The sequence below is a fragment of the Haliotis rubra genome, unplaced genomic scaffold (assembly GCF_003918875.1).
Source record: "Haliotis rubra isolate DU_JTF1 unplaced genomic scaffold, ASM391887v1 Scf760, whole genome shotgun sequence".
NCBI lineage: Eukaryota > Metazoa > Mollusca > Gastropoda > Lepetellida > Haliotidae > Haliotis > Haliotis rubra.
Window position 1 is genome coordinate 455620 of NW_025767480.1, and position 18376 is coordinate 473995.

General features: G+C 41.2%; 1 protein-coding gene across 1 annotated transcript in view; it reads left to right on the top strand.

Moving 5' to 3' along the window:
* Positions 1-18376, top strand: part of LOC124260398 — a 126212-nt gene that overhangs the window by 89550 nt on the left and 18286 nt on the right. Inside the window, 20 exon segments of the mRNA XM_046694701.1 lie at positions 161-393; positions 504-568; positions 570-635; positions 2004-2157; positions 3246-3467; positions 4143-4236; positions 4553-4673; positions 7742-7887; positions 8250-8383; positions 9226-9501; positions 11064-11342; positions 11506-11654; positions 13463-13604; positions 14215-14318; positions 15155-15358; positions 15682-15747; positions 15750-15858; positions 16123-16388; positions 16998-17249; positions 18042-18339. Coding sequence (XP_046550657.1) covers positions 161-393; positions 504-568; positions 570-635; positions 2004-2157; positions 3246-3467; positions 4143-4236; positions 4553-4673; positions 7742-7887; positions 8250-8383; positions 9226-9501; positions 11064-11342; positions 11506-11654; positions 13463-13604; positions 14215-14318; positions 15155-15358; positions 15682-15747; positions 15750-15858; positions 16123-16388; positions 16998-17249; positions 18042-18339 — 3380 coding nt within the window.

Here is an 18376-nt window from a genome sequence, read left to right on the forward strand (position 1 = left end):
GAACGTAAAGGGGTTTTAGTGCAGGGCTGTTGGAGGTTGTTAGTGCCTGCTTGTAGTGGGGTTTTGGTGCAGGCTAGTGGGGTCTTTTCTCTAATGTTTTTGATAATCACACCGTACACGACGTCGTATAGCTGTAAAAAGGACTAATGTTTCGTTATAGCTTCGCACTGGAGGAAAATCAAACAAGGCTCCTTCCGGGCATTGTCTTGTATCAGTCTGAGGTGGACTCGTTGTCGGCCGCCTGGAAGGTGAAGGACGCCGACTGTCCAATCAAGAATGTCTATTTCTCAGTCGGGTCGTACCCGTACGCAGATGATATCTACAACATGACGGAGATACAGTCCCTAACTGGGGACGCGACGCTCCCACCTGGAATAAAACCAACAGCTGATGGTAGGAATCTAGGGTTCCGATACATGTATTTCTCAGTATTGTTTTATAGGAAGTTTGGATCGGCTGTGATCACTTAAGTGTTACTATAGTGAAGTGTCAATTTATTTCAGGGAGACCCAACATCCTCACCATAACAGCCGTAAATGAAGTTGGTCTATCAACGAGAATTATCTCCCCCTTTACTCATTGTTGACGTAACTCCGCCGACAGAGGGCGAGGTGAAGTGCCCATCATTTATCCAGGTAAATCCTTAAGTTTCCTCAGCACGAAAGCATTTCCAGGTAAATATAGATTTTGATTTACATCAGTCGTTGAATCTGGAGTTGGCTCTGGCTTGCCTGGGAGTGCATGTAAATTTCAGTACCCAAACATGATCCACGTAAATGACTGGGAACAAGTACCTACCTTACCAGGATACCCGGGACACTCATGTCCTTGCGACCACTGAAATAAAAAGACTTATCCAATGTTATCCAATGAGTGATATAAAGATGTCTTAGGTGTAGTGTCGAACAACATTCAATGATTCGGTTTTATTCACCAGATCATCAGAATGAAAGAGGGGTTTTAACACGTTTGCCTGTCTGTGCCTTTGGCTTGTCTATATATTAATTTGAATCGCCTCTATGGGTTTGTGGAAGGGCATCTGTCGGTGGTCTAAGTTCGATCCCGGGTCTTGCTTAAGAGACGGTGCATGTTGATACTCTGCCTTCCTGTACGCCTTTCCTTCCTTTAAACATGAATGCGACATCAAACCTAATTTATATTACCTTATATACTAGCCACATAAAGAAACTGTGCACACAGAAAATTCCTTCAGAAGTGGAATACAACACAGAACAGACGACATGATGTAGACACTTTATAAGCTGAAGTATTAGGCCTCAACAACTTGTCAAAAGAACATGAACAATATCCGTAACGATGACGTCAAAAGTTCAAAATTGAGTCGGGGGTCATACGGCGAAGTCACAAAGTCAATAACGGGTATGACCATCATGCGCGTGAAGCACAGCAGTGCATCGACGACGCATAGAGGCTACCAAATTTTCCAAATGAAGGCCTGGGGAATGGTTTGGGACGTGGTCACTGCCGTCTGGAACCTGTGTCTGATATGAGTCACCCGAATCCATCTGTCCTGTCTTGGCGTCGTTACTCGGGGACGCCCAGAACGTGGGTGGTCGGCGACGTCATTACTGTTTCCCTAACGCCTGACCAATGCAGATATCGTGTTACGATGGCATTGGAAATGTGCTGCCACCTGTTGTTGGCTCATGCCTGCTCGAACCATTCCAATGGCTTCATGACGTTGAGCAGATGTTAATCTTGGCATGATGTGCATGTGACTTTTCATGTGAATTTGTGAACGTTTGAATGACCAAAGATCAAGCTTTCGACAGTGACATCAATTTCTGAGTTTCACATGTTGTGTGCAGCTGCACAGGCTGCACGTGCAGTAACACATTGCAAGTCCATAGGCCACCATCAATGACGTCACGTCGCCTGGCACCTGCATGAGCGTTTGATTGTCTCCAATACTTGCTATGTTCACACCTTTATTTATGCATAAAGACGCTGTCTGCCTATCTTTATATTTTCTGTGTGCACAGTTTCTTTATGTGGCCAGTGTATCGTGGACAGGTTTCCATGACGACGAAAGTGCCATCGTGTCCTACGAGTTCTCCCTGGGGTCTGACGAAGGTCTGGAGGACGTGATCCGTCCCGTGTCGTTGCCAGTACACACGAAGAAGTTCCTCATACAAGGCAAGTAGACGGTTGTAGTGTTAACTTCTCGTGTCTGTATCGCTACACACGTTTCAGTAATATATGTTGTTGAAGTTACAAACAATATCATACAAAGAATATGTGGATTGTCTCGGACTAGTTTGTTGCCTTAACCCAGAGTGGGCAATAATTCCCGTTGTTTTACTCAGCGTGTTGTCCTAGTCAAATATATCTCTAAGAAAGGACAACAGTTTCTTTGTATGATGATTATTTCTTTTTTGTTCGAATTTTCCGATTAAGTGTGATGCCCATGTCCTCTAAGCGACTGAAAAGAAATGATAGTAATGTTTAAAGTTGCTATTGGTAATTTTGTAGTCGATAATGACACTCACTGCATTTGTTTCAGGTCTTCCCTATATCTATCAATTAAAAGCAAATCCCGACTCTCCTTTAAAATGACATGTATTTTGAAATGTTATTGTTACGTATGCTTTAATTGCTCAACAAAATGCTTTGCAGAATGTTTGTTTTGTCTTTTTAATTAACATGGTCACTTTCAGAAAGTGATGTTGTTTTTGGAGAAAGCTTGGTTTCCCGTGAAAATGCTAGGCTTAGTTTTCTTTCACTTGTCATGCTTTCCCAAAATGAAAACTACTGGGTCCTTTTTAACGTATACTTGCCTTTTTTTAAAATGCTGGTCTTTCCTCAAATGCAAAACTGTCTTAAAAACTCTATGATATTTTTTGAAATCATATTACATATTCTTGGTAATTGCATGCTTTCTGTCAATATGCTATTTTTAATCGTACAATGGATATTCTTAGTTTAGTTTAAACATATTTTATTCACAATGTGAAAAGGATCGGGGACAGGTTTTTGAACTTATTAAACCACTCTCTGAAGATATTTACAATAACTAATTACATCACAAGCAATTATTAGAAACAGAGACAGAGAAAGACTGAAAGATAACTGAGGCAAATGTTATACTACAAAAGGTGTATAGAAAGAAGACTACTGGGGTCGTTTAGATTTGCATATATATTGATGTACATTTTTTAATATAATTTCATTTTTATGATTTGTGGATATTTGGATAAAATTTTCATGATGGATATACTTGACAGGGCTGTCAGGCAGCGTGTCCCATGGCCAGTCGTACTACGCCGTCGTCAAGGCAATCAACAGTGTTGGTAAAATAGCCATTGTTGTCTCTAAGCCAATCAGCGTGGACACAACACCACCCAAGCCAGGCACTGTTGTAGAGCTCAAGTCGGACTATCGTGTCAATGTGTCTGACCCTGTTGCATCTGAGAGACTCAACGTCATGCAATGCGACAACAAAGAAGGTGTAACTTCCCACTGACGTATTTGTTTGTTTTTAAAATAATTAATTAACTGTGATCGCACCTTATTACTTTGTGATTCATGTTTTGATTTTAAAGAATTGTGTAAGTTAACATTATGGCAGTTAATAATCACATACAAGTTGGAATATGTATGCTACTTTCCGGACAACTATTGGGGAACATGCTCTTGACTTTCCAAAAACGGTAAACGACAGCGAACACCTTCGCCTCGGAGGTTGTTCCTAAGTTTCCTGTCATTTTGAGCCTTCGAATATAGACAAGTAATATTAAAAGCAAATTTATTGACATTGCAATAACTTTGTACTTAATAGACTTGCGGATTATGACAAGTATGGTAGCTAACATCTGCATGCAGGGTACTAAGCTGAATTGTTGTAAATTAATACAAATAAGTTGTTCTAATAAAAAGAGACAAATCCTTTCCATAATCTCAAGGTATTTCTTGCGAATAGCCGGTGGCAACAGTCACAAACACACGAATAGGCAAGGTATGTTAACCACAGGAATATGATGTTCAAATAAAAAGGCAAATCATTTCTGTTACACATGTTCACTAAATATATACTATACATGATTCTGCATTTGCTAACCGCTGATTAATGTATGGATTAAAGTCATTTTGAGAATGTTACATTGAACACAATTTTATTCCAGAATGTCTGCAAATTGAAGCAACGTGTCAGGAATCTCTGACAGGAGTGGGTGTTGCCTGGGAGGCCTTCCACGATGAGCAGACTGACATTGTCAAGTAAGCTATGTTTGCTGCTAAGTACGAGTTGTACAGACATACTAGTATAGTGCTTTCATACAGGCAGAGGAGAGATGGTAAATGAAGCCTCACGCCTGACACAGCAGTCCCACAGTGACCGGGGCTAACTGAACCTATAACCAGGCACATGCGACATCGGTAACGACATCAACTATCAACCCCATGCATTGCTGTATTATGATCTGTTTCCCTGATACATGCAAGATTATCAGCAAACCGTTGGTGCATTTTGCTGACTCAGTTCGATTCCCTGTGATTTCTCCCTCCCTCACACTCCCTCTCTTTCCACATCCAGGTACGAGATAGCGGTAGGCACGACCCCGGGGGGAAGGGAGCTGAAGTCTCTGTTTGAGGTGGACAACGTTGAGCAGAGATACACGTACGTCACAGGCCTGATGCTAAAAGGACACAGAAAGGTACATCACTCTCATCAAGACTAGCGCAAGCCATTTGTGTAATGGTTATTAGGAAAGTTGTGTTTCGAAGGCGCCATGTATATCCCCTCAAAACATCGGGTATCTTTGACTTATTCGTTTCAGGAGAAATGTGTGGAAACAAAGACTTCGATGTTCACGATGCCAATCACTGGATTGCCTAGCCTAAACTCGAATATTTACCGTCATAAAACTGGCATATTGCTGAGTGTAATGTTAAACAACAAACAGCATTAAGAATTCCTAAAATACAATCGTAAATACTGCCCTTGGTTTAAAGGTAATATTTAATGGACATGTATGACACGTTTAAAGTAGTAGTATAGGTACCTTTTGCCGGAAAACGTCCCAGCGTTATTCATCTACATTCGGCAAATCGAAAAAAAGCTTTGATCTTTTGGAAACGTGACCGCCCCACCCATCGAGTAAATAAACTCATCCCAGTTAAATAAATATACGACGTTCTACGTAAACATATACAAGTCATAAAGTTTAAAGGAAACATTTTGCGATGAAGCTTGAGTCAAGCACAAAAGAATCTTCAACGCGCAGTTGCTTTCAATTATCCGCAGACTGCGAGAACTGCAACATGAAAGAATATGAATGGGTGAAAATCGCATTTCCTCCTCGAAATCAGAGACAGCATTTTGGTGGTGAAGAAGTAATCCCATCCACCTGCGACGAATGGTTCCGTCAAAGAGAGAGTGTTTAAATCACCTAAAAGATCGAACAGACAAACAACTGGATAGAGATTTACCAGGCTCCTGGGGTTCCATTCGCTTTTTCATCTACTTAGTATTCCAGAAGGTTGATTACGAATTGGATATATCAAACCCAATTTAGTAGCTGACGAAGTGGAATCGCACAACATCAATCTATGTCTAGAAGGACTGTTAATTCGCGCATACGTAGCTACGGTTCGACAGAGTGCTATCCCTCTACACTCAAATGAGGATGAAATATCTTCATTCATCACAGAACTCTTATTATCATCTATCGACGAAGGCGAAGTCATGCGTTACTGGAAAATCCTTATTTCGGAGACTCCGCTCCTACGAAGCATATTACCTTTATACCTACTTAAATACGAGTGCCGAGATTATCGCGACACATTATTGAAAACGGACCGGTGGATAGAGCGAGTAATCAAAACTATCTTACGCATCGCTCTCCACTTACAAGAGAAATTCTTGGACACGAACATTTTCCCAAGTCACTCATCATTGAAGGCGGAACAGCAGAAACTATCCACTCTGTGCAATCCAGGATGTGGGCTGATAGAGTAGCAAACGAAAGAGACTTCATCATATTCAGACAGATTCACCCAAGAATAGAGACTGTGTAAGCTGTACCCCCATATCACAGTCAATGTACAGTTCCATGTTCTACTGTGTGCCTCTGTGAGGAGCTCGACATCAGATATACTGTGTCATAAGTGTGGACTGTTCTTCAACAATGTGATCGTGCATGCAGTGACAGGCACTCCGCGACAATCTCTGGACAGAACTAGCCAACATAAGAAGTCTGGAGTTTAGTGTGTATCTGCACAATAAATCAGACCTGGACATAAAGAACAGTTCTCTTTAACTGCTCTCCAGTTTGTGACAGCCATGTGTCCTAGGTACCTCGACATATCCGGCCATTGCAGTGCGGTGATTGCACGGGGAATCATGTGAAAAGGACATTCTCAAGTGATACCATGTCAGCCCTTTTCTTTACATATATATCTGTCATCTCTACCCTTCTTTACCCGTCTGTCTCGTCGGGATGTAAGGGGCCCACTGATTAGGGCGTTCTCTCGTTGTGCCAGGGACCTCGGTTCGATTCTCCACATGGGCGCTGTGTCTATCCACCTGCATAAACGCCCTGCACAATGCGATTGTCCCTCTATATATCCGTCTAATTCCTTTTCGAATGTTTGTCTGTTGTACATGATCCATAATTCATTTTTTGTTGTAAATCTTCATTAATGGAGGAAATAAAGAAGTATATATAATTCGATACAAATAAAAGAGAAGTTGTATTAGGCAAATCGCACATTGCGCGGGCTGTCATATATATAATTGACAAGGATCATTATCTATGCATGATGACAGTAATTGTTCGGTTGTTCTGTTTAACTAGTCTATTATAATACAAGCTATACGCGCTACAACTCACCCCGTGAAGATTTCGTACAGTGAAACATTCCACCGCACTACATCCGGATAAAAACGGATCATCGCACTGCGTACTTCTTCGTTTCCGAAGTACGCTTCTCTTATGACCGGATGCTGTAACAACCCCGAGCAACAGGTCTCGAATATAAATGTTATAAACCACGACAATTTAGCAAATGGTGCAGGAAAAGAGAAACTTCGATGTTCGGGTTTATGAACATTTAACTCGTATTTCTTGGGTTAATATTAATGGGTTCGTATAATTAAGAGGTGAACAGTTGCATTCACTCCTTTGAAGATAATACCCGGGTCGACATTTACTATAGAGAGATTTTTCGTGGCACAGTGTGCGTGACGTGCATTTGTTCTTTATAACTTCATTTTCTACCACACGGGTGTTTCGTGTGCGAGACTAACCGGCTAGGGTAATTCGAAAGAGAATTAAATGTCTACTGTCTAATGCGTGAGACTCGATGCGGTCAAGAAAATCTCTGTTCGACGGATTGTTAACTGATCGCGATGGTCAAACGTTTTTTATTTGATCGACGGAGGACCTCGCAGACCGTGGATATGCGGTTTTGTTGTTCTTTACGTGCGGGCGAGCAGGGTTTGTTAGCTTTGGTTCTCGCTCGCGCGTCTTACTAGAGAGGTTTTTTTTAACTCAGCGGGTGACGGTCGCATTTCCAAAAGATCAAAGCTGTGTTTCGATTTGCCGAATGTAGATGAATAACGCTGGGTTGTTTTCCGGGAAAAGGTACCTATACTACTACTGATTAAGCCACAATGTTGCTGAAAGCTACTGGCCAAATTGCCACTCATTCATACACCATTTACGTATTCTTTCATTGGTAATATCAAGGCACATCCGTAATGAGGACTGTATATCCGCAGGTGTATGTAACAGTCAAGGGTACCAATGGAGCAGGTCTCAGCACCATCTCTACATCTCCTGGCATCTACCTGTCTTATCTCAGCCAGGGTCTCGAGCCCCTTACACACGTGGGCGTCATGGACGGGGACAGTCAACATGGTGATCTGTACGTGTACAACCCCTACCATCGACATAACAACTGAAAACTTGAATGCATTTTGAAATATGTTTGTGTCAACTATGAAACTACATGTTATAATTAACACACAAATACGTCAGACATGGCATGCAGAGGGGATATTGTTCACATGCCGAGGGTAACATGAGCTTACGACTGTGTGAGGCAAGGCCAGAAACTCATGTGCGTCAAGTTAACTGTAAACAAACCCCCATCCACTTACTCTCCGTCACCATCTACCTTACTGTGTAGTCTGTACACAAGACCACGTTTTATTCGTCATGTATGCTTGTTAAACAGTGGTAGATGTTCCCATAGACGTGTCTCTGTATAACATGTTGGGGTTACAGGGACTACCAGACCAGTCTGACGTCAATGTCTGCCCAGTGGGATGTGTCGGGTGACCCGTGTCCAGTGGTGAAGTACGAGTGGGCAATACAGAGAGCAGATGGACTCGTTGTCCAGGACTTTGTGGACACAGAAGGTACAGTTCACACAACGGTCAGCCCTTTAATGACACTTGCCAGCGATCATTCGTGTTTCGTTACAAGTTCGTCAGGAATTTGTGTGGAAACATCAGTTATTTCTCTGTGTGAACACATCACAGAATAATTTAATGTTCTCTAGATTCCTTAGTAATTAAGATCATAGGGTTTGCATAAATCGAAAATATCGTTTTCGTTTGAATATCTCCAAGAAGCATTTTTGTATACTAAAAGGATTTGCTGACTGAAACAATACATATTATAGCATAATGTTAATGTCGACATAGATTTTACAATACCCATTGACAAACGGTTGGTATCTTGTATGACGGAGAACCAGGCAGGATTCGGTTTGGCAGATGCTCCCGAAAACAAAAATGGAAAAAATATTGCCAACCGAAAGAATAGTTGAACTTTGAATGTCGTGAGCAGGGTGATTCGGCTCTGTTATTATGTCTTCAGCAAATATACCAGTGTTCCGTACCTCCACCCTATAGGTGTACGTAGTGCCTAGGGCCCGTGAAGATCCGGGGTAGAATTGGTCTTCAGCAACCCACGCTTGCCACAAAAGGCGACTATGCTTGTCGTAAGAGGCGACTAACGGGATCGGTTGGTCAGGCTCGCTGACTTGGTTGACACATGTCATCGGTTCCCAGTTGCGCAGATCGATGCTCATGCTGTTGATCACTGGATTGTCTGGTCCAGACTCGATTATTTACAGACCGCCGCCATATAGCTGGAATATTGCTGAGTGAGGTGTAAAACTAAACTCACTCACTCACTCACGTAGTGCCTAGCGTCTGGAAGTGACATCTGATATTACATATATGTACGTTTCCAGGCCGAACATTCGGCGTCAATGATCAGCTGACCATGAAGAACAAGCAGAGGTACTATCAGCTTTTGAGAGTCACCAATGCACTTGGCTTCACCTACACCCTACGCTCCAACGGTATCACAGTGAGGGATGACCCGCTAGTACCAGGAAACGTCAACGATGGCGACGTGATCGGGTTTGACCTCCAGTTCGTGAGAACGACGACCAAGGTCAGCGCAAACTGGGACATGTTCGGCAGTGACGGCAACGCTGGAGAGGAGTCTCTTGTCCTTGAAGCTGGTGTGTCAACTGTTGCTTTTGTTGTAATAATACAGTGATGATGAGCACAGGCCCTCGTGTCTTTGCGAGGATTAAAGATTTAAAAATAACATATAGAAATTTGAGATGCCCCCGACTCCAAGTGTTTTACAGTACAATACATCATGATGTATATGTACTGTGAAGCATTTAAAAAAAATCGAGTCGGGGGGTTGTCTAAATAAAATAATTTATTTAATCTTTAATCCTCGCATATGCGAGGGACCGTGATGATGAGTTGGTATTGTAGTCAGTGTAGATAGTATTGTGGTAAAGTAACAGCAAATTAGCCTACGGTGACGCACGTCGCAGACGTTCACGCTCAGAAGTGTTGGTGTTTACTGGTCAAGTATTATAATCCGGGTCTCGAGCCTACTGCCATAGGATGATGGTTAGAGTAAGAGACATAACTAACAGTTATTTAAGACCGGGCTACCGGCACATATCGCCACTTCTTCAGTAGTAATTAAAGTAAGTGAGAGTTGAGTTGTAAAGAAATGAGAAATAAATTGTTTCGTTTAGTCAGAAATGCAAACAATGGAGTAAATTCTCAAACCCAGAAACGTTGCGTGTAACACTATACCTTCAACATGTATAATTCAATGACGCTTACATATTCTTCTACAACTGTTATTTTGTTAACATGAATTTTGCTCATGAAGTTTTGGGTTCTTTTATTAAACAAATTATGCTATCCTAGGATACCCCGTGTTTCCCTCAATAAGACAATGTTAAATTAATGTAAAAATAAATTTGCAGAGTATATTGATTTAACTCGTGGGAAAGAATGAGGAGGTTGAAACCATCATTAAACATATCTTAGCTATTTATCAATGTTGGTTGCTTTGGGAGAGGTCTGTCTTATGTCTTCAATTGAGAAATATGTGGTTTCGAGATTGCCATGCAATCCGGACTTCTCCAGTGGATAAGGAATTTTACAGGTCAAAACGGGCCCGACCCAGAGAGTGCCCCTTCCTGTAAGCGTTCAATCCAGATTGTCAAGTTCATTGAAATAGGCAGATGACTCCTATTGTTGTTTAAAAAGTATCTGTACATCCACACACTCGCTACTTACGTCTTGGGTTCAGCTCAGTCCTTATCAACACCTGTTAAATTACATTTGTGACGTCATTCCATTGTCTGTTCGCTCCATTACTTTTCAGGAATGGAGCGATGTGTACCAACCAGTTTCAAAATAAAACCTTCATTTTGTCATTTTGACATTTGATTTTGATAACAGAAATATTCCCAATACTTCGAATGTAATTTAAGTAGGGTAATATCCTCGTAACTCTCCATTCCTTAAAAATAATGTGCCTCGGCCCCTCCGGGGCCTCGGCTCCATTATTTTTAAGGAATGGAGAGTTACTCGGACATTACCCTCTACATAAATTGTAATCAGAATATTATTTATTTGCTTTACTGACAGTTACTACATATATTTGTACCCTGACACTACTTGCCAAATATCTTAGTGTATACAATTATTATAGTGTATATTGCCAAGACTGAACCTTCATTCTTGTCATGTTTCTCTTGTATAGATGGTGCCTTACCCAAGATGGACAGAAGCCAGGCGTCAAACCAGGAAGTGGTGTTTTATGAAGTAGCGTTAGGAACAGACCGACGTTTCGGCAAGACGCGTGAAAACGTCGTGCCCTTCACAGATGTTGGCCTCAACAAATCTGTGACATTTTACGACCTGGAGCTCGTTACTCTGGACGCCCTGTACTACTTTACAGTGAGAGCACATAGTGCTTCCGGGTCAATGGTCGAGGTCACATCAAACGGATTTGCTGTTGGATTTGACGATGGTACAACAGGTAAGCACCTAGTAGTTAGTTTTATACCACAAGGGCGAACAAACATGTGTTTTTAAAATGTAAATGTTATCTAAAGACAAATAGGACAGTATTTTTAATCAAACTAACACACCTCATTGACAATGGTTTGTGCTAACCAATAATGAATCTAATATGTCAACAGCCGGGCTAGTGAAGATGGGCGACTATATCTCCACGACTGATCACGTGGAGCTGCGCTGGGAGGAGTTTGAGTCTAATGTTGGTGTCATGATGTACTATGCCGGCCTGGCTGACACCGCCAAGGCAGAGCACTATCACTGTGGGGAGTTTGTAAGTATTGATGCACAGCTCTTGTCATCTCATGCGTAAACTGAGATATTTTAATGTTAACCCATCTGTGATGTCATCTTTTTATGTAGCATTTATTCAGAGTATTTTAACATTTTCCTTCCATTGTTGGTACGGGTCTCTCTCTCTCAGTTCATCTCAAATCTAAAATAGACAAAATTGTTAACACTGCAAGTAAAATAACTGGAGTCAGATTTGAAATTTTGTCATCAATATAAGAGCGGCAAATCGTGAATCAAGCTGTCAAAATCATATCTGACCGTACTCACTACTTAAATTCGGAATACAACCTCCTCCCTTCAGGCCACGCTACAAAGTTCCAAAAACTAAGAGAGCCCGAACATTCTTTATTCCAAGTACCATATCTCTCTTAAACAAATGTGAAGATACCTAAATAAAAGAATTTATGTAAATATGTTTGGTATCTCTCTAATGTGTCAGTAGCTCTGCTGATGTAACACAAATTTCTGAAAAGGCATTAAAGTACATGTATTATTCTATTCTATTCTATTCACCAGTTTAAAGCCTGAGAAGTGTATTGGAGACATTTCTTTTGGAGCTCATAGTACCATAGTGTCCATGTCAGTTAAATGCTGTGCACTCATGACATGTTGCCTTAAATACCATGTTTCCGCTGTCATATAGGATACTGGATGTAGGGAATTCGGTCGCTACTTACATAAAAATAAGGATGAAATTAAGATTGAATGGGATGTAATCTATATGTTGGTTGTATGTCATCTTCTGTTCAGAGTGTAATAAGGTGCGCAGGTAGTAACATTCAGTTGGGTATTGTCTGTTTGGAAACTACCCAGTCCCATAACTGTGTGTGTTGGTTGCAATAACATTTGTGTTTTGTAATCTTATGGATGGACTGTAATCTGGAGTTTATGTTGAAATCGTTTGTGTGTTGAATGTCATCGTGTTGGTTGGGGCTATGGTGGCCTATGGTAGTTGTTAGTGTTGGGAATTGGTTAAAATCTCATAATTGATGATTGGTCCATTACAACCGATCAATCATCGAAGATAATTGGTTAGCATCATTTATCAAATGCTCCTGTTGTCTTTGTAAAAAATAAAGGAAAAACATGTAATTTGGTTTTTTTTGCAAATTAAACAAAATCCATTTGCAAATTTTGCATATTTAAAGGATTATTAGGATGTTAGGAACACAGATTTCCTGGATTCTTTAAGATAAATTCAATCATGACTTAGAACGAGCTTGTTGTGTTTATGAAATGTAAATTTAATGACACAGACAAAAGCAACCTTGTGAAAAATATTGTTGATGCAAACAAGTGTTCCAAGATTGGTTGCGTTCGATTATGAGAAAACATGTTCTATTGCTTGGTCGTTTAGTCACTACGACCAATCTTCGATTATTTCAATTAATCGGACCACCACTAGTAGTTGTAGCCTCTATGTTGGTTGTTGAATCTTGTGTGTGCTAACTGTATTGTCTGCGTTGTATGTAATTAAAATGTCATTAATGTAATCGTCTGTGTTGGAATTAATCACCTACTGTTTGCGATAACATCTGCAGGTTGTAATTGGTCCTGGTGGCTGTAATCATGTGTGTGCACTGTTACCAAATGTAATTGTAATCAAGTATGTTGATTCGTCATTCGTGTGCTAACTGTGATAGTGCCTATTGGTGGTAATATTTGTGAGCAATTTTATCTGTTGATTCTAATCTGGTGTATTGGTTGTAATGTTATGTGCTGGCTGCAGCCTTATGTATTGTTTGTAAGCATGTGTGTAAGTTATAAGACTTTATCTTGTGTCTGCAGACTGAGATGGGTTTGATCTCCAAAGAGGAGAGACAGAGTGTAATGAACATTGCCGATGTCAACAACGTCGGCAGGGACACCTTCGTCACATTCACCAACCTCACACTGCTCCATAACACAAGATACTATGTCTGGATAATAGGTAAGCTGCTGACGATAGAGCCTATAGCAATGAGTCACGTAGCATGGTATCTAGGAGCCATGGAAACCGGATGACAGAGTGTATTCCTTGAGTAAAGTGATCGCGTGTTTGTCAAGGGCGGTCCATATATCACACGCGCTAGATAATCGTAGATAAACCCATTTCTTGCGGCTGCATATACAGACTTATGCTGTTTTACTATTTCAAATTCACTGAAAATAGAATAGATCAAAAACAGTTTATGTATTGGTCGTAGAGACATTTCGATACAAAGAATTCCTGCTAGCGCTAATGTCTCACAGTAACCTTCACTTATATCAACACCCTGGTTCCTGGTGTAACGTGAGCTTCGTGTAAAGGCTTTTGACGGCGTCTTGTTTCCGTTGAGACATACCTATTTGTACAGCTTCCCCACTGTTCTTGGGAGTGCTGTTTCTGAAATACGAACGCAACCTGGTGGTATCAACCCATAACGATATAGATTAAAGACCGGACAAAGTTTCCGCAAAAGATTTATATTTTATTGTTTTCCGCAAAAGATTTTGTAATGTTTCAGGTGCTATTTCTTTGTGGTTTGAAGATCAATCTTATCGATTATTTATCTTGTCAGGTGTAAACAAGGCCGGTGTCTGCAACATGACAAGTCACAGATTCACAGTTGATGCTTCTCCACCAACTGAGGGCAAGATCAGAGCGGGTCCATACTATGACTTGGTATGTTACACAGCTGACTGAGACATTATGTTATGATCAATAATGACGTGGTGTGTTACACATCTACTATAGTGCGTTTGGCTCAAATGCGGATCGATGAATTTCAATCTAACTCGAAAACTAGTAAACATATAATAATCAATGAAACGCTGATCATAATCAAAACGTCAGACCAACTCTGTGATTTGTTTGCAGAATTTATGTCCTAAAATTAAAAAAGTTGTTTAACAAACACTCATTAAAATATTGACACAGTTCACTATTTGTTACGAGGGAGGAGTGCAGAGAAAGGGACAGCCAGGTGTTAGAGAAGCACGTGCACAAGTGCCGACAAAGTTATTGATTCATCAACCTATGCTGTGCCGTCTCCATCCTTTCTCGCACACCTGGCTGTCCCTTTTCTCTGCACTCCTCCCTCGTAACAAATAATGAACTGTGTCAATATTTTAATGATTGTTTGTTAAACATCTTTTAATTTTAGGACATAAATTTCTGCAAAAACCTCACAGAGTTGGTCCGAAGTTTTGATTATGATCATTGTTTCCTGGAGTATTTTATGTTTATTAGTTTTCGAGTTAGATTGCAATTCATCGGTCCACTTTTGAGCCAAACGGACTATAGTGACATTGGCTTACGAACATATCATCACGGACTTAGCTCTTCTAGGTACCTTACATTATGGCAAAACAGAGGTACTAATGCCGTCGGTTATAATTACGACTGACAAGGCGTTTACTTGATCTCAATTTGTTCATTATGGTCTTTGGTATGAGCTTTTGTGATTTAATATTTGTAAGATTCCATGACAAATGTACTGTCATTATACTTCCATTTAGGCCTCCAGTTATGCAGCTAAGCCAACTCAACTGACCATGCACTGGAAGAACTTCATTGACGACGAGTCAGGAATAAAGAGCTATTCTGTGGCCCTTCTGAAGAACATCTCTTGTGGCCCGGGCAGTCCCGAGGAGCTGGTGGTGGAAGCCCTCACCCTCGACACCAACACTACATCATATACATTCATGGACCTGAACCTGCAGGTACCTACAGACCGTCAGGTCATAACCGTACCATGAGGTCTAATAAAGGAATAGACTGCTATTCAGGGCAGTGATAATATAATCTGTGATATATAAACTTCTCAGAAACGTCTAGGACACGGTGTTAAGTCACTTTGTGCATCCCGCCACAACCCTCAAAGGAAATGATATATATCCTTGGCAGGGTTACACCAATATCACCCACTCACTCACTAACTAATCCTCCTATGTTCTACCTGTCAGTACCTCGATACTAAGATACATATGCATGTGTCTTCGGCACCAAGTTCTGCGGGCGGTATATTTGGCGTATCTATTTACAGGGGTCTGTCCCATACTTTGTGAGGTTCATGGCTGACAATAACGCTGGATTATCGACGACGGTTGACTCTCCCCCCCCGTCCTGTACGACGACTCCATCCCCTCCCCAGGACACGTTGTTGACGGCCACGACTTCACCACGGACGTCAGCTGGATGGGGTCAGCCAATGAGATCAAAGGTAACCACGCCTGGAGCGTCAATGAGGTCAAGGTTAATACACGCGAGTGATATGGCCATTGTCAAAAATGTAAAATAAGCGTGCATGTTTGTCACCAGTGAAGTAAATATTAAGATGAGCGCGTATGGTAGAGCCAAAAAGTGAGATCAAAATATATTAAATACAGGATTATGGTATTGTCAAAGAGATCATATGTGAATACATATGTATGATGTAGGCATCTGGGTATCAAAGTGAAACACACACACACCTCTGCTGCTTCAGGCACGTTCCTGCACCATCCGATACCTGATTCATCTGGTTGCCCTGGGCGTCCAGTCAAGTTTGACGACAGAGAATGGAAATTCTTCACGTCAGATAGTAACTTCGTCGGAGAGGGCAAGAGCTTGTCCTTGACCTTCAGACAGGAGAACGTTCATCCCAAGGCTGATGAGGTAGAGATCAAACTGGCCCGAGACACCAAGAAACCCAGGATGTTTTCTGGCGGATACTACAGGAACGCTGATCTATTGAATGGCGGGGTATACAAGGTAAGAAACGTGATGCAGAATAGACTAACTGTAGATACAAAGTTCATACCATATTCTCCATTTACAGCTTTTAGCGACCTGAACAGATGTCAGCCACTAGTTATTTTCCATGGGCGATACATGGATATCTCTGGACGAGTTGTATTAAACTTTCAAAATATCAAAATAATGCATCATAAGAACTTGTATCGACATGTCCAGTTTCCACGAATAGTTCTTAACGAAACAGTATTTGTCAAACTAACACATCTCCAAAATATGTACATATTGTTGTGGCGGTATAAAATATGATTTTCCTTCCTTCTGATAACTTCGCACAATGCAACAGTCATCGTTGGGTAGACACTCATTTGAAACTGAAAGTGAAAATGATAGAATGACATAAAAGGATACATGTTCCGAATAGAATTGCTAAATATGTAGAAACTTTTACAATCGTTTAAATTTACGGGATTTGTTTTTTATTGCACAGTTTGATATTTAAGATATTGTACCCAAATTGGCAAGGGAACCTATATCTACATGTACGGTTTGAAGTAACGGTTTAAGCTTAAGGTGTCCCTTATCATCTGTCTCGTGATATCCACCTTCTGTGTTTTCCCCACACAGATGTCAATCAAAGCAGCAGGTGAACAAACGTCAGAACCTAGAGTCAACATACGGCCTCAGTTCGGGGGAATGTTTGTAAACATTCCGGGTGCAGGGAGAACATCAAAAAAAGAAAACCGTGACAGCCGGCCAGTGACCAGTGTTGTGTTCTGGGACGGGCCTGAGGACTATATCCTCAACAACGACTTCACCCCCACGCCGAGCTGGGCAGACTCCAACTGTGCCTGCTGTGAGGAGGAACCTGTACCAGAGGTAACCATGACTGGGCTCTTGTCTACCTCGTAGACAGGAGGTGAACGATGCCTCGTAGACTGAGATTAGATGCCATTAAACATATACGTTACCTGTCCTCTGTACCACATAAAACAGGTAGTGGTCTCATGAGATGTGATGGGACGTAAGATAGACCTGACCTCAGCAGAACTTTTTGTGATAATGTGCATCAATATATCAAGTATCTTGAAATGTATACATTTCTCCATCCTTATTAAAATTAAAAAAGTGTTAATTTACGATCTTCCATATGTACCCCTGTGAGCAGGTACGAAACGACTAAGTAGCCGTTTTGTGGTGACTGTTGCCTAAAATGAACTTAGTTTACTTTCCAAAAAAACTTCATCCGTGTGTTTTTCCTGTCTGATATCAAGCACGGTGGTGTTTCTTTGTCCGGAATGGTTATTTGATCCTCAGGGAGTCGAAAATGAACCTTCACTTGCTCAATGCTGTTACCACAAGGTCCAGAACCCGTGATGTTAAATCACAAAGTTATATGACGAGAACACTTGTCTTATCGAGTTCTATGCAGTAGTATATTTCATATAATCACTTGTTGTCAACGGGGCGGTGGGGTAGCCTAATGGTTAAAGCGGTCGCTCGTCACGCTGAAGACCCGAGTTCGATTCCCCACATGGGTACAATGTGTGAAGCCCTTTTCTAACTCACTCTCTCACTCACTTGTTGTCAAAAATATTTTACATCTTACTGTATATATTTCACACCTGTTACATACGTGCAGGATACACAGATTCCATGCTGTGTTTTCAGACCTGCAAGTGCAACTGTGAGGAGTATATGCTAGCAAAAGACCACTACAGACGTCTGCAGACAACAGAGTCGTCATCTGCAAACACTACATCAACGACAACCACCACCACCACCACTACAACGCCTACTACCACTGTCCAAGAGATTGGTTTACATCTTCACTTCAGGCCACCTGTTTTCAGTCCTATTGGGGTATCTGTTTTCGACGTGACGAGAGTTAAAGAAAATAAAGACATATATGTAAAACCAAAGAGCGACCCCCAAGATGCATGTGGAATGCAGATATTTAAACACACAGGTACATGCTATAGACGTGTGACTCTAAGCTTCAGCTG